This window comes from Hippopotamus amphibius, chromosome 11 (assembly GCF_030028045.1).
Source record: "Hippopotamus amphibius kiboko isolate mHipAmp2 chromosome 11, mHipAmp2.hap2, whole genome shotgun sequence".
NCBI lineage: Eukaryota > Metazoa > Chordata > Mammalia > Artiodactyla > Hippopotamidae > Hippopotamus > Hippopotamus amphibius.
In genome coordinates, this window is record NC_080196.1 from 46,182,203 (window position 1) to 46,199,019 (window position 16,817).

Genomic DNA, 16,817 nt, shown 5'->3' on the forward strand with positions numbered 1-16,817 from the left:
GATGCTACCTCTTGCTCGGACTGGTACTTCTTTAACTCAGTTGTGCCGTCTCCGATCACGAAGGCTTCCTGGTGACCAATGAGGCGGTTTTCGGTTTGGGTGAGGAGGTCACAGATGCCCTGGAGTTTCTCTCTGTACTCCTGCTGGCGCTCTGCCACCACCTGAAGGGAGCAAAAGCAAAGCCTCGTGAATGTGGTTGCCAACTCACTACTGTCACAGCTCTTTACTAGAACATATTTTGCAAGTTTCCTCTACACAAGCTCTCCTAAGTATGCTGTAAACATGATAGCAGTGGGGTACACGCTGAGCAAGTGACACAGAAAGTGAGAGCATGTCTCATGTACAAGGAAGGAGGTTCTGTTTGCATGACACGGCTCAACAGAACACGGGCCACACGTATGCGTAACAGATGGAGCTTCTGACCGACAAGGAAGAAACGTCCCATTTTCTGAAGCTCTTGAAACCTGCGACACACAATTAATTCTGCAAAAGGGATATCAAAACAGAAGTTAGTCGTGATTTGTCTATTAAAATATTTGATACGTGTAGACAGGTTACCGTGCTGGAGACCACGCTTGTGCTTCCAGAAGTGACCAAAGGGGCCTTGCATGCAGTATCTCTCCGTGATCACTGTGGCTATTTCCATCCCCACCTCTGCTCATTACTGCTATTGGATGGACCACCTCAATATAATTCGCTAAACCATCCTAAGAGAAGAATTTGGCCATTACTTGCATCTTTCATTTTCCTATTATATGTACATACTATTCATCCTACAGCCATAGATCATGTTGACTAGGAATGTGACACACGCCGGGCAAGGTCCTGAGGGTTTTAAATTCTTCCTTTCATCAATGTCCACAGTACTACCGGGTAAGAACTGCTACAATTTCCAATTTCCCAATGAGAAAATGGTTCAGTGACTTGTTCTGGGTCCCACAGCAAGTGAGTGGTATAAACAGGGTATAAACTCAGGCAGCCTGGCTCCAGAGCCTGGCTCTACCCGGCCGTGCCAGCCAACCTCCCAGAGGAAAAAGATACCCTTCACCTTTTCTATCCACGTGTTCATCAATTTATCCCTGGAAATTTCTCAATGCATCCATACTTCCTCCTCCTAGGGAAAAAAAATCAAAACTCTCCTCTGAAAACAGTGGTTTGAGGGAGTGATGAAAATTAAAATCAACTAATTACAGCCTTCTAATGGCAAGCAATGCTTTTCTATACTGTCGGATCCCTACATCATACCCTGCTCACTCACTGCCGTTCCAGAAAATCTTTTCTGTCTTTTCCTATCCACAACCCCTGGGGTCTACACTACAGGTTTCACACTGAAGACCTAAACACCAAGAATTCCAACTCCACAAAGAGAGGCAGACCTTCTGACGATTGAGATCTTGCTCTAGCTGTAACTGAGCCTCTAAATGTTCCACCTGGGTAGTTACTGAGTCCTGCACGTCAAGAAAACCCTTCTGCGTTGTATTTAAGAGTCTTAGCAGTTGTCTGCTTTGGGTGGGAGACAGATCTTGTGCGTGTTCAGAGATGAAGAACTGCACGTCAAAGGCAGTGGTCTCCAGCTGCGTCTTGGTGTGTCCGAGGTCTTTTAACACAGTCTGTGAACCAAGAGTATGAGTTACCAACTGCGAGTCAACCACAATAGAAAGTTTCTATTAACAACATGTGTTATAAAATACGCTTCTTCTATCAGAGACTCAAGCTTTTACCAACATTTTTTCACTATTCATTGAGTCAAACCATTCATTTGTAATGAATGGTAGTGATGAAATTATTTCAATACTATGCTCGTTAATATTATATTAAAAAATAATCCCTCAGAATATTTTAACCTTGTCTGACAGAGTTACTTAACATGTAACTCTGGCAAAAGGTAAAGATCTAACTTGTGTATGTGTGGCACAGCGAAGGGAAACATTAAAATATTACTGGCTAATATTTATAATATCTATGTAATTGTGGCAGCACATACACGAGACCATGGGGATTTTAAAACGTAAATCCAACGGGCCAGAATTTCTTTTCTGACTCACAGGCCAGGAGTGTCCCGGCCCGCCACTCATGAGGGATGCTGGTCACGTGAAGAACTTGGAGGGGAAAAGGCATGACAAAAGCAACCAACACTGTGATGCAGCTACAGGACTGATCTAAATGACTGTCTCTTTATGGGACTGATACATACATAAATACATAAATACCAATGTCAACATGCAGCGGTAGTAAGAGTTCCATAAAGGCAGCGGGGACCTTATCAGAATGACATCTGTAAGGCTGTGAACAAACATCTCTTAGAGAGAAAAGGAAATAATCCTTTGTAGCTTTAGCAAAGTCACATTTTTTTCTAAACCTCTGTAACATTAAATCCACAGGTTTTCTGATGTACTCTGTCTTATTGACGTTGACACTTGCCTTGAGAGACTCCAAGCTTTGCTTTCTATGTTCAGTATCTGGAAGCATCACGACCTCCACATCCTTCACAGATGTGCTTGTCTCTGATACCCAACGTGAGAACGACTGAAGTTTGTGCAGAAACTCTTCATGGGAAACTGCTAGTTTAGACTAGAAAATAAAATTGTGTGTTCATTTCTGTCTGTCCCCAAATTTCAAATTCCTACAAATAATGATTCTGTGTTAAGAGCTTCACAGTTTAAGAATAAAATACTTCACCTTACGACTAAATTTTCAAACCCTTAATTTTCTCCCAAACACCAGTTCTGGCTCAGCGCCAAAGAGTCTGGTACCTACCATCTCAGAGTCTATTGCCAGCGTGATGTGGTTCATTCTTTCTGAAGACAGGGTGTGGAGGGAAGAGAAGGCCGTCTGCAGACTCTGAAGGCTCACACTCAGGTCCTCGAGATGACCCCTGGGGAAGTCACCTGGCAGAGACTTTAAAAACTCCTCTGCCAGCATCACGTCTTTTCTTAAAATCACACCAATTGGAGCCAATCCCAACTCAAACATCTGCAAAAAAACACACATCTCAGGTATCCTTAGTGAGAAACACAAATACAACATCAGCTGCCTGCCCTCTATAACCAGCGGCACACAGTTCTTACCTCTAACTGTTTAAGTTGGTTCTTCAGAGCTTCTAGATTGTTATCCAGAGACTCCTGGTTACCTAAGGGAGGCTTCATATCTTGAAGCAAAGCCAAATACTCACACATCTTTGATCTGTGCTGTAAACACTGCTGTAGCTCACTGGAAAACTAAACACAAATGTGGACATGTTAACTCAACAGACTTTATGCAGATTTTTCAAGTAAATAAAATGTACGGGATTATTCCCAAATGTTCCATGCAGCTACTTCCTTATAAAATGTAAAGTCTACTCACTTGTTCCATCGAGCTGTCTCCAGAAACCGTGTCTTTTGACCCTGAAATACATTCCACACGTTTTGGGGATTCAGTGCTTAGCTCCTCCAGCCTCCCGTCTCTTGGCAATGCTGACGCACAGAGAGCAGAGTGTTCTGGTCCATTTTCTTTCACAGTTTGTAAATTAAGGGAACAGGGGTTTTCTCCCTTGCTGTTAAGAGCATCAAGAATGTGTGGCTTTTCAGCCATCATCTCAGAAGCTGTAGATGACTTCTGATTCAAGTCTCCACCCTGTCCTCCTTCCTCTGAGTATCCATCAGCAAGCAGCGTGCAGAAAATATTTTCAAGTGGCAGAGGAAGAACTTCAGATGTCCTACCTCTTTTCTCTAGATCACACTCCACCTGAGTTAATTCTTTCATCAATTCAAATGCTCCTGTAATTTTCTGGCGATACTGATTTTGCTTAAGTATATCGAGGAGCCGCTCAGACTTGAGCTTTGCAGTACAGAGCGGATCCCCTCTGTGCTCTGCTTTTAGTTCTGGCGAGCTACTCGCGGGGGAAATGCCAGAGTCACTGGTTTTAGAGTCACCGGGCACACCAGATGCTTCATTTACCAACTGTGATGTGCTAACTCTTTTACTTAAGTTTTGAATTAAAACGTTAGTGTCTGCACAGGCTGAAGGTTCTCCAAGCTCCTGAGGATTCATATGACCTTCTCTCAATCTACCTTTTAAGATGTCCTTGACATCCTCAACCAAGACCTGAGATAATTCGGGAATCTGAACCTCGTTTTCCTGGACCCCTGGAGATGAGGCTGGTTCCTTTCGTGCCTGTTGCTCAATTACTTCTTTCTCACTGTTAATTTCTAAGGATGAGTAGTCAGTGCTGAAAGCGTTACTGGAGTTATTTCTTATTCCATCTGCACAGAATTCTGACTGTGCAAAATCCACATGTTTCCCAAGGCCTTCCACATCTCTAAGAGGAAAGACTGAAAGTGTGCTTTCATCTCTTTCTGGGGTGAACTCAGGAATGTCTGATCTTCCTTCTGAGACACTTTCTTCAGTAGGAAGATCCTGCTGTTGGACCATCTCCTCTGGAGGTGAGCCTTCATGGGCAAGAGCTGCCTTCTCTTTTGCATTAGTAACTCCTAATTGCAAGTGCTCTTTCCTGGGAGGGGAAGCTATGACAATACAGTTTGGGGTATCTTCATGTGGTTTCAGTACATCTTTTGCTTTTACATTTTTAGCACAATGTTTTAAATAAGTAAACAGATCAAGCTCTTTTTCAGGTCCATCGGTGAATGAATCTTGCTCAATCCTTGTACTCCCTTCAGACAGGGTCACGTCTGAAGTCACGTCATCACTTATCACTTGGGAAACTGAGGAATCGAATATTTCTTCAAGATTCTCAAACTGAGCGGGACTTTTACTAACGACTGCTGGTAGGTTCTTCGGTTCCTCTTTAGGAGCTACTGCTGCTGTTTTAAGGCTTCCTTCCTGATTATGTTCTTCACTGTGTGTGACTTGTGGGAATGGACATGGACTATGAACTAAATCAAGACTCTCCCCTGTACGTTTACTGGGCAAAAGTTTGAGATATTTATCATCTTCTACAGGATCTTCTATAAGCACTTCTCCTTCACCTGTGCGCACTTTATGAACTGATGTTTCCCCTTCTCTTAGTATACTGTTCTTGTCAGCTCTCCTTTTCATTAGATCTCTTCCACTGCCTTGAGGATCTCTGTCAGTTACAGAGACTCTGGATGACACAAGGTTTTCCTCTGCAGGTTTTCCTATGAAACTGGGCTCAGAACAAATGACTTTATCAGAAGATGAGCCACCCTGAAGTGTCACACTCTCACAATATGGATTTCCACCTTTCACAGCAGATTCTGGCCCTTGAGTCAACTTAACCCCTGCGTTCTTTAGATCATCCTCTAGTTCAGAAGCTGAACTGACACTAGTAGTATGTAAGACACCAACAGGGCTAAAGGTGTTTTCTGCGTCAGTGTCTTTCATGACAGGCATATCCTTAAGGGCCATCTCATGGTCCAACGGATCTTCTTTGCTTTTTCGGGCAACTGCAGTGGTATATTCTGGAAGGTTGCTTCTTTCAGGAACCAAGCTACCTTTGCTACTTGACTCTGGCTGTAGAACATTTACGCTCTGCTGTTTTCCTAAAGAATTCTGCTGGTGCTTTAGATCCGGGAGAATCATTGTATTGGTTCTTTGACTTGCACGGCTGTTTCCCGTTTCCGGTGCAGCAGTGACCCACCCGGGGACATCCACTTCCTCAGCCTCGGCCTGGCACCCGGGCTTTCCATCCTCTTCTCCATCCTCTTCTCCCGCTCCTTCTCCTTCGGCACCACCACCACCATCGTCGTCGTCGTCGTCGTTATTCCGACCGTTACTGTCACGCTCAGAGTCCCCACAACTTTCTTCGTTTTGTACAGAATCTAAATGATCAGCATCAGATTTAAACTCTTCTCCTCTCCCTCCCCAATAGCCAGCATCCTCAGATTCTAACGCAGTCCTGAGGCTCTCTTTCCTTCCTACAGTTTCACAGTCAGTCAGTGCGTCAGACTCATCACTTTCAAGGTCATCTGTGCTGTCCCTTTCTGATACAGTTTCCATCAACAGGTCCTTCACCCCGCAGGAGGCAAGTGAATTGAAATGTATTCTTTCACCAGAATCGAATTCTGCTCTCTCAGCACCTATGAGAAAATCCTGCAGGGACTGTGCTTCTCCGCTCACACCTAAGCTATCAACCAGGTCTCCTTGGGTCCCCAGAGAATGTTCATCCTCTTTAGAAGCATCGTAAAAAGCATCTCCAGAAGGAGCAGCCCAGTCATCGTCCTCGGGCAGCGAGTCGTAGTCCTCGGGCTGCAGACAGTCACAGTCGTCATCTTCCAGAAGCAGGGAATCGTGGTCACCATCTTCAAACACGGGCATGTCATAGAAGTCAGCATCACTGTCCGTGTCCGTGTCCGTGTCGCTCTGCTGATCGTCCAGCGGGGACGTCTCGTAGTCACCAGCAGTGGCACTGACGGTTTCTTCAAATGATGGGGTATGAACGTGAGCCGTGTTGCTGCGATGACTACCGCCCCTCGGGGTCGGGGCACAGGGGGACCCTTCCACAGGGGACTCACTTTGCTCATCTTTGGGCTCCTGCTGAGACACAGCAAGCACTTTCTCATCTTCGCCGTAAGCATCTGAACTGTATTCATCCTTCGGACCCTGTACCCGAGGATTACCATACCCAGTACTGAAAGATTTCTGTACAGCATGTTCTCCCTGTAAACTGATGTTAATAGCTGCAATTCCCAGAAACTGGTCTTTAAATTTTTCCATTCTTCTTTGACCCGATAACATGGTTTGTTCATTGAATGGCAATGCAGAGGCTTCACCTTTGTTTCCTTTGTTTTCTGCAGTGTGTACATCATGAAACCTTCCCTGACTGGTCCTCAGTAGATCGTGACTTAACAAGGCACTCAGCCTGGGGGAATAGTCAAAGAGTGTTGAACCCCTGCGAATATCATCTTCATTCTCCGTTTCATTCAAATCACAGATTCTACTAGTTTCTGATTTTACTACAGGATCTGTTATCAAATCACTTGCAAAGTCTGGAAGGTTTTTAGAATGACTACATTTATCTGCACGTTCCTTTGTTTCTATCTGACTTCGATTTTCACTCTTTTCAAGACTGTCTTCAGAGTCTCGTCTGAGCAGGCTAACTTCAGCGAGTGCAGGCTGTGTTACATGTGACATCAAATTGGGAACACACACCGTGGACGAACCCTTCACATTATGATCAGTTGCTAGCGTACCTACCAGATTTTCTGACTGGCAAAATTCACTCCTGATAACATGAGTTCCCAGTTCTTGAAATTCTTCATCTATGGCATTTTCAGAGGTTTCTATGTGTTTAGGTTCTCTGCGATGACATGTATCAAAACTACTTGGTGTAGTTGTACCTGCACTCGTTTCTTTACTTGCAGCATTATTCAGAGATACACCAGGGAGTCTTAAGACGTCAAGACATTCTTTTCCGGGCGTGTCCTCATCCATCTCTGCACCACAGCCTTCCAGGAACATCCCCACAGCCTCATTCAAATCTCCATCGTACAGCAAAAGCCTCTGCCCTGTGTTTGCATCTATATAGCTATTTATCATCAAATAAGACAGGAATAATTTTTTAGTTTGTTCTGAGCTCTGAGTCACCACTGGCTCTTCTCCATCAAAAACATCCTCTTCTTGCCTATAATCACGGACCACAGATGGCTGGAATTTACAAAAAGAGAGCCATCTTCTGGCATTTTTACAATCTTCGGAATCTCCCAAATCTGGCATTTTATCGGGCAGTGTTATACTTTTTAAAAGTGATGCCGTGTGATTATCTATGATTCCGAGTTGCGTAGCAACATCTAAACCAATGACTTGAGATGTTTCTGGAATGTAAAGAGCAGCGATTTTCTGCCTGCCGTTCAGGATCTTGGATGCCAATTCATTGGTAATCAACTCCTGCTGCAGCCAAGAGGATGTGGGGAATATCTCCCCAGAGTGAGGCCAGATGAGGCCCATGTAGCCTCGCTGAGCCTCGAGGACCAAAAGGGCACTGCTGGACGTTATCAGATCACACTGGACAGCCTCATCGACAGTTAAACGCTTGGCAGGACTGGAGTGGATGATTCCACCTGTCTCCACCTGGTAGGTGAGGATACTGTTGGCCGTGTCTCTGTCCATCACCCCCTCTGCCACAGCTTCTTCTACAGTCAGTCTCCGACCAGACGTGGAATTGATCAGACCTCCCGAAAGCAGCTGGGCGCCCAATAACCTGAACATGGTCTCACGGTCTATGAGGCCTTCATGAGCTGCCCTTAAAATGCTTACATTTCTCCCACATTTTAATGTTATCCTGCCTCCTTCCTGGGGCCTCACGGGCAGAAGCCGCACCCCCGTGTTTTCCTGTAAAATACTTCTTTGCATGATATCTATTAAAGACACTTTCTCAGAGGTGGAGGGGTCGATAAGATCTTTGCACAGATTCTGCCTTTCCAGGATTTTAGAAAACAAGGCAGAGGGGACCAGGTGCTGCTGGAAAGCCTTCTGCAGCGTCAGCTGTTCTCCCGTGGCCTGAATAACCAGAGAGCCCGTGGAAAGCAGGATCTCGAGAACCCTGACGGCCATGGGTTCTGAGATCATGCCTTCCGCCAGGGCGTCCAGCACGGGAACCGTGGCGGACGACACAGCAGAAATAATCTCCTTCGTTTCACTGAGTTCTTGGAGTTGGCTCAGAACTTGCTCGTCAATAAGGCCGTGACGTTGGGCATCTCTGAGGTCAAAGCATGTTCTTGATTCTGGTGAAACGAGCCCAGAGATCACGAGCTGGGTCTCAAGCAACCGGATCCCCGTGTCATAATCCATGAGGCCTCTTAACACAGCCTGAAAGACGGAAAGGACTTCTCCCGTGCTCTGATCAACGGTGCCTGCGATGACTTTATCCAGCTGAAAGGAAAGCACGAAAGTCTCGGTCGGTGACACGAGGGTGGAGAGAGCGTCATGAAACTTAGTTTGCAGTCTTTTATAAAAAAGACACTTCGACATAAAAGTCCTCTACTTACCAAGGCGCGGCAAGGCTGTGAGTGTTAAGCAGCTCAAACGCACAAGTGATCTATGTCAGTGATCTATTCGAGAGCACAGGATGTGATAAAGCTTTGAAAACGACATGCATCTGTGAATTGAAAACTTCATATCGTGTACATTAACAGGTTAGTGAGGGCACAGGAAATGATGAGGGTGAGGAGACAGGACACACACCTAGAAGACAAACCATGCTCTCTGCAGTCGGGTGAGATTAGTCTCCTGACACGAGAGAGAGTTTCAAACCCCATGCTACTGATGTTTACAGCATACAGACGTCCTCACGGATAGCCGAAACCCACGGGCCAGAAAAATCGTTTCAGACCCTCAAAATGAAACAGTGTGTAAACTACTCCAGTGAGTAAGGGAATTGAATATAAAGGTAAATTTTGAATACCGGATATTGTGTTGACTATTGAGTATCATCAAGTTTTACAAGTTCAAGGGTAGGCCAAATTTTAAGTGATTTCTGTTATATTTTAAGAAGACGCTAGAGCATCCTCGCTAAGACACATGGCCCCGTATTTCTCAAATAAATCTCCTGGATATCTCTGAAAATCAGACAAGTCCCCTAATACTCCAATGTGTCACCTTTAGAGATGACTCACAGACTCATTTAAACCATCATATTTATATAGTAAAATACCTACTATAGCAGTAGAAGAATGGCTTTGAAAGAGAAGAGTTAGAAAAATGAATGATTCTTTCCTTTTACCATGCAAGGCAGAGATTAAGATGTCACAGAAACTGATGACAGCAAATGTAAGATTGCATTTTATAAACAACACTGAAATCTCGAAGTACTTAAATCAACCCCACGCGCATTTCTTCCATGTACACAACTCAAGGTCATTTCTTTGTCACTGACATATATTTCTACAATCTCATGCAGTTAGAGTAAGAGTCTTGAGACAGCCTCATGTTCTAAATGAATAACATTACCTTCTCCTCTACCTTTATGTCTCCTAAGGTTTGTGACTGCTGTAGTTGTTTCAGAGATTCACTAAAGAATAAACTGTAACTTTCTTGAAGGGTTTTCACTTGTTTTTCCAATTCATTTCTTTCTTCCTCTGTCATTCTAAAATAACCAGAAAGTATGAAAAAAGAAACGTAAGTTTTCAAGTGATAAAGATGACAGATTAGGCTCAACGATTTTGTAAAAAAGAATACTCTTCTAAATTAGCATACGGTCATAAAATATAACATCATACAATCTCATATAAAGATTGCTCAGGTCTTAGAATGATTATATATGAAAATTGAGGATGGCCCTTATGACCCTAAAATCATCGAGGAATCCCTCTCTTGCCTGAAAAAGGACTAAAGGAAAGAGTAAGCTAATATAACAGCACCTCTCTAGCAAATACAAATTTCTGAAATAGCAATTGTTATCTGACAGAGGGAAAGATCCCATCATTAGTCCCAACAAGGAAAAGGGACAAGTAAGGTACCATGACTCCAGATGAAACTGGTTCAAGCAAAAGGATGAATAAAGAAGTCATTTATAAGGAAACTAACCCGATTCACTAAGGTACAATACAAAACCATTCTAGAGCAATTCTAAAGATGACAGACAAAGCACGATTTAAGAAAAGGGTAGATATGAAGTGCCCTGTTGCAAAAAGTAGGACCAAACCATGAGAAATTAAGCTGTCAAAGGTCTCAGCTAAGAAAAGGAAACACCTATTTACACACATTTTCCAAAAGGTAGGTCTTAGAGAGTAAGTACTACACAGAATCAGGACTTGGCATCTTTACGGCTAACTAACTACTGATCCTTAACTCTCTGAGCCTGTTTTCTCATCTGCAATATATGGAAATGATAAGTACATTTCAGGGTTTTGGTAAAGACCAAGAGTGATGAAAAGTCACTAAGTTTTAGTCCTAGGTTATTATATTACTAAGTAAGTTTGTGATTGAGTCCCATTTTTTAAACTCGCCATTGAAATTTACCACCTTCTACTTTGCTGAGCGGTTTGAAGACCACTTCCCTACTTCAAATAAGACCTAATGAAAACCAACATACTTGTCTCCGTGTTTAGCCAGAAAGAGCTGCATGGTTTGCAGTGTTTCGGATAATTGTTCCTTCTTGATTGATATTTCCTCACTGGAAATCTGTAAGGTAAAGAAAACACACTCAAGCTCTTCCTTCACAAAGACTAGACAACAGTCATTTTTAAAAACTAATCCAGGTTTTCATCAAGACCCACGTGATGGGTCTATTTTCGGGTGACCTGAGTCAATCACCCATCAGTCATTACCAGGCCTGGATAAGAGGGCTTTACTGAGAACGCACAATGAAGGAAAGCCCCTCCCCTCTAACTATAAGGCTATAATTTCCACAAGGAAATAAAAAAAACACATAAAATGCTTCTTGCATTTGTCCCAGCCCAACCATAAATAAAGGACGCCTTAATGACACCTCTGGTGGCCAGACTTCAGCACTGGAATGTCACAGTCCTCAAAAAAATACATGAACGTGGAACAAACTTTCCCTTCCTTCCCGTAAGCTCCTGATTTCAATGCTCCTTTGGAAAAAAAAATATGGTGACATATTCTCTCTAGATCTGCAGATCCAGATTAATTTCTATTACTAAGACTTTCACTTGCAAAAGTCGCCTGTGATAAAGAAATAAAATTGACCTGTTTGAGGAAAAGCAAGCTCTTGTATTACTTTCTCCTAATTCCTCTCTATATATCACTTCTGAAGACCTAATGTCAGAAAGTAATTGCCATTCTTTTAAGTGAGCAAAAATGAAATGATGGGACAATGAAAAGGCATATTTTCCCCAGATGTATTCTATTGAGAGTCAATTTAAAGTATTTTTCATGGTTATAGGTAATCATGAACCCACACTGATGTTCTAAAAGACATTTATTATTGACATTAAATTACCTGAAATTTCCTTTAACAGAGAGCCTGAGTGTTATTCAAGGTTTATAACTGAGGTCATGATCTGCATTGGAAAAGTCTATTTTTACATCTGCTAGGTCTAAAACTAAAACTGGTCCATAAAATTTTGGACAGTTTAAAATTAGAGAATGAGGAAATACAGAGGGTTTATAAACCACGTTCCTCAAAAGGAAGCTGTGCTCCCAAGAAAGCCTTGCTAAGGTTTGTATCCCTATTTTAACTCTCTTCCTATTTGACGGGGAAAAAGAAGATGTTTTAAACTAACTATTTGCATAAAATTACTTTGAAGGTTTTGGGTTTAAAACACTAAATGTAATTTTGCTTTCCAACTTCTTTCTTTCACACTCTATAAAATGAAGTTTGCGAGGCTATGAGCTAAGCTGGCTTTCATTCAAATGAATAAGAATTCAAGTAAATACTCTGGTCTATAACCCTCTCCCAGGGGGAACCTCACTTAAGGTTGCCCTGCCTCATAACCACAGGTGAAATGAGACAAGGCACTGAGGTCTTCCGCTATTGGATAATGTCGAGGACGTCTGTTTCAAGTGATGACAAGTGTGCACGGATGCAGAGCTGGAAGGCAAAGCTAACGACCGCCTCTGCAGTTTCCACAGCTCAGGCAGGAGCAAGAGGGCGCTGCAGGAAACGTACTCCAGGAAAATGCTGCGCAACTTCATGGGAATTTATTTTTTAAAATGTAGCAGCAATTCCAGTGTTATCATGAGCAGCAGCCAAACTGCTTCACTTCACCCAGCGCCCTAACAGCTTCAGGGGGGCAGCCCAAAGGACACCTCAGAGCAGTAACGTCGCACGAGGTGCTGCCGCCCAGCCAATGCCACGCCGCGGGGCTCAGGCTCAGCATGCAGCCCACAGAACTAGAGGCTTCCTTTAGGGAAGGGAAAGGATCGAGGATGTCCAGTGGCTGACGGGGGAACACTCTTTAGGAAACAGACAAGACCTAGAAAAGCACAACTACATTCGACTCTCAAAGGTTAACATCTTGTTTTGTATTTTGTTCTTCTTGAAACTTGTTTATATGGTAAGAACAAGCCTGCATCTCTTTATGACACAGGGTGCGTGGATGTACTCAGGGCACAAAACAGGGTGACTGTGCCCTCCTGCCACGCTCATCAAAACAAACGGAAGCAGAGCTCACGGGGAGGAAAAGCAGCCCCTCACACTGGTTGACTTACAGTGAGACTAATATTCCTAAAGTTCAGGCTCTGGAAGCAGAGACAGCTTCTTCTGCCACATAGTGTGATTCTTTGGGCAAGTTACTTAACCTCTCTGATCTTCATTATAATTGCCTATAGAAATGGGGGAAACTAAAGAAGTTTTTCTAGGTGGACTGTATCGACGCGGTAAATTCTCCCCACTATCATTATTTTTAAACCAGGACTTCGGTGAATACCTTTTGCTTAGAGAAGGAAGACTTTCCAGCCTTCTCTCCTTCTCTCAATGTCTTGCTGATATTTGATACCCATTTCTGTAATTCTTTGGCTTTTTCAACATGCTCTTTCTTTTCTTCTTCCAGTGACTTCTGACCGGTGTGAGTGGTTAAAAAAAAGAAAAACATATGTTCCAGTAAATGACCGAGCTATTAAAGTGATCTCTCCACAGAAAACAAGGATGTAAATGTATTTTTTCATCACACACAGGTTACCAAGATATTTTATTCACTCGTTTAACCATATTCAACACATCACGTAGCAGATGTACTCCCAAAATGTTTATGGTAGCAAAGCAAGCTGTCACACGCAGCCTTGAGTGATCAGCCTAACCTCCCAGCTGGTCTATTAAGATGACACATTTAAAAACTCAACTTTATTCATGAAGCACTAGAAGAAATCTCTGCGTTGCTGCCTTTGCATTAGCATTACAATCACAATTGTCTTGACAGAAAAGTATCAGACAATGGACAGCTGAAAGAATAAAGCCTAAACAAAACAAAAAGTACACAGAATGAAGAACCCCCCCCCCCGCCCCCGCAACACGCAACCCAGTCATAATGCTGCTTTTAATTACAGAGTCGTAACTAGAAATGGGAGATGGTGGCAAACATGTAATATGTAAAGAAGATTACGACATACAGGAAAGCTAAAAATGTCCATTTTTCAGGGCGACCTGAAATATTACAGCCTCATGGATGTGGAAACGAATTTACATTTTCCCCTTTGACTCCAGGGTACTTTCTGAAGTGCTCTTTCTGCGAGTGTAATGAGCTGTTTCATAAATGGGAACCCTGACACCAGGCTGGACCGAGTCAGGGATATAGAGTCCTGAAGAAAGAATGGGGTAAACTCGCTGGAGTTCCTGAAGCTTATCCCGTCTTCCAGGTAAAATACTTTTATTTTAGTGTGGGTAGCAGTCAAAAAGCGAACCTCAAAGCTAAATGGAACCGTTATGAAGTGCAGTAAATCTTTTGCTATTTTTGATTTTAAAAGTATTCTCTCTCGGGCAGAAGGGAATCTAAAATCCAGGTATCCTGACTTTTATCTAGTCTAAAGGAGTGATGCAAATTCCTCCAGATCAAGGGACAGCAAACTTTGTTCCCGAAAGGACCAGACAGCAAATATTTTAGGCTTTGGGAGCTATATGGTTACTGTCAGAGCTAATCAGCTCTGTCCTTGTACGCGAAAGTGGCCACAGACGACATGTAAACACGAGTGTGTCTGCGTTCCAATAAAACTTTATTTAAAAAAATAAAAATGTAAAAGTATTCTCTATTTTGAGCAGTCAGGTGTTTCCAGCCCTCAAGAAATTCATGGTGCTTCCAGCGTGTGACACAATTACTAAGCTGTGGACCCCGCACATCACCCTGTGCCCGGTTATATAAACACGTCCTATTAGGAAGAATAGTAGAGGCTGGAAATGCCTGTCATCAAGGGTTCAGATACTTCTAGGAGTTTAAGTCCTGTGTGGAAATCAAAATCGGCTTTTTCTAAGGCTTCTTTATAGGTCAACTTTCTTTTCGTTTGGGGACAGAGAATGTTTCTGACATAGGACTTTTGATCTTTGAGCTTCGTAGCGACGAAGACATCTATAATCCCTACTTGGAGGGCTTCTTCGATCGACAAGCGGGACTGAGCCTGGGGCTCGATCAGCCCCCCTGTCAAGTACTGAAATTCCAGACATCGGATCCCCATGTCCTCACTTATGATATTTGCCCTCACCGCTTCCACCACTGACATCACTTTGCTAGTGACAGGGTGACCGATCCCCGTGACCACTACCTCGCACTGCCGCAGCTGCTGGGCAAACCCCTCGTCCACCAGGCCTCTGCGCAAGGCCTCGGCCACCCGGTGCCTCTTGCCGGTCAGAGGGTCGATGATGCCCCCGGTACTGACTTGGGCCTCAAGGCATCGGAGGGCCGTGATCCGATCTACCAGATTCCGACGGGAGCCCTTCAGCACAGAGATCCTCTCCCCGCTGGAAGTCAGCCAGTACCCTGCCACGGGACTGTGCAAGTCCTTCTTGGGGACCAACCGGCTCAGCAAGGAGTCGGCGAGCTCTGTGAGCGTGAGGAGGCCTTCCTGATACTTTCTGACGGAGGCTTTGTCGATGGTGCCCTGCTCTATGGCCTCGCCGAGATTGAGCTGTAATCCTGTCTTAGTATCGGTCAGCATCCGACAGGGATGCCCATAGGACTCAAAAAACGTGGCTTCCTTCCACTGATACTGCTGCGCCGACAGCTCAAGGTACGTGCTTTTCTCGATCAGGTTTCTCTGGAAAGCCTCGTAGGCAGTCACTTCTGCTCCCGTCTTAGTGTCCACAACAGCAACCCTGTGAGTTTTCGCTACGTTGAGATTGGAAATGTTCCTCTCCCCAAATGGGAAGAGTAAGCACTGCCCGTCTACATCGAAGACACACATGCGCAGCAGCTCCGAGTAGTACAGGGCTTGCTTGTTATTGGGATTGGGAAAGGCTCTGGTGTTGCTGGATGGCTCGTGCAAAAACTGCAGGATGGCGTTATTCAGCAGCCCCTGCTGCAGCGCCACCTCTGGAGGAACCCGAATGCCCCTCACGGGGTCGATGACACCCCCACTGGCGATCTGCACCTCCAACATGTGTTTGCCCCTCTGCCTGTCAAGCATTCTATTTTCCATGGCTTGAAACACCGACAGTGTCTTGGAAGCACACGGATACCCCAGGGCTGCCTTCTCTGCCTCAAGGAGCCTGATTTTGAATTCGGGGTCAACCACACCTTTAAGGACTGCATCCTCCACAGAATAGGTCTGCCCTGAAAGGGGGTCAATTATGAAACCTGTGGCCGCCTGAGCTTCTAAAAACGCTAAAGCCATCATCTTGTCAATGATGATTTTCTTGGCAGCTGAGGAAAACGAAATCTTTTCTTTTGTGGATTCTAGGTAAAGCCCTGCAACGGAGGTGGCTTTTGTCAAAAACTTGCTCAGAGTTTTCTGAACCTCTTCAACAGTCTTAAGGTCAAGTCGCAGCTGCTCAATTGTTTTCATGTCCAGAAGCTTAGCTTCGACCAACTGTCTGGCTGTGACAGTGCGCCGGAGCCCTTGGAATTGAAACTCATCGTCCCTGACCAAGCATGCGTGATCACCATCAAAGTTCTGAAAGGTCTCTGGTTCTGAGCCCTTCTTAAGGAAATCTCTCTTGAGTCCACCTGCCGCCGTGCACCCTTCAAGCATCCATTCATCAGTACCCGGGACTGGGCTCTTTTCTTGCTTTAATGCTGTGACTTCCGTGTGCACAGCATACTGCTTGCTCTTAGCTATCTGTAACGGGAATTTATAAGACATTAAAAGTCACCTAAAGAACGCTGTCACGTTACCCATTCTTAATCTAAATATAATTCCTAGAATAACAAAGATGAGATAAGAGAAGAAAACTTTCAAGCCCAAGAGGGTTCAGGAATAAGAAATATTATTTGGAAGTCTGAAGTTTTAAACTTTAGATGACAATTAAGCTA

At 44.1% G+C, this 16,817-nt stretch overlaps 1 protein-coding gene across 12 annotated transcripts in view; it reads right to left on the reverse strand.

Moving 5' to 3' along the window:
• Positions 1-16,817, reverse strand: part of DST (dystonin) — a 470,805-nt gene that overhangs the window by 134,412 nt on the left and 319,576 nt on the right. For 5 of the 12 annotated variants that reach the window (XM_057698604.1, XM_057698607.1, XM_057698606.1 and 2 more), the window contains 4 exons: positions 13,290-13,418; positions 10,991-11,079; positions 9,907-10,042; positions 9-161 (listed from right to left, as the gene is read on the reverse strand). In XM_057698604.1, coding sequence (XP_057554587.1) covers positions 9-161; positions 9,907-10,042; positions 10,991-11,079; positions 13,290-13,418 — 507 coding nt within the window. Of the gene's footprint in view, positions 1-8; positions 162-1,376; positions 1,611-2,421; positions 2,572-2,757; positions 2,974-3,068; positions 3,219-3,345; positions 8,830-9,906; positions 10,043-10,990; positions 11,080-13,289; positions 13,419-14,551; positions 16,624-16,817 lie in introns of those variants that run through there. The other 7 variants (XM_057698600.1, XM_057698597.1, XM_057698603.1 and 4 more) reach the window with 4 other exon arrangements.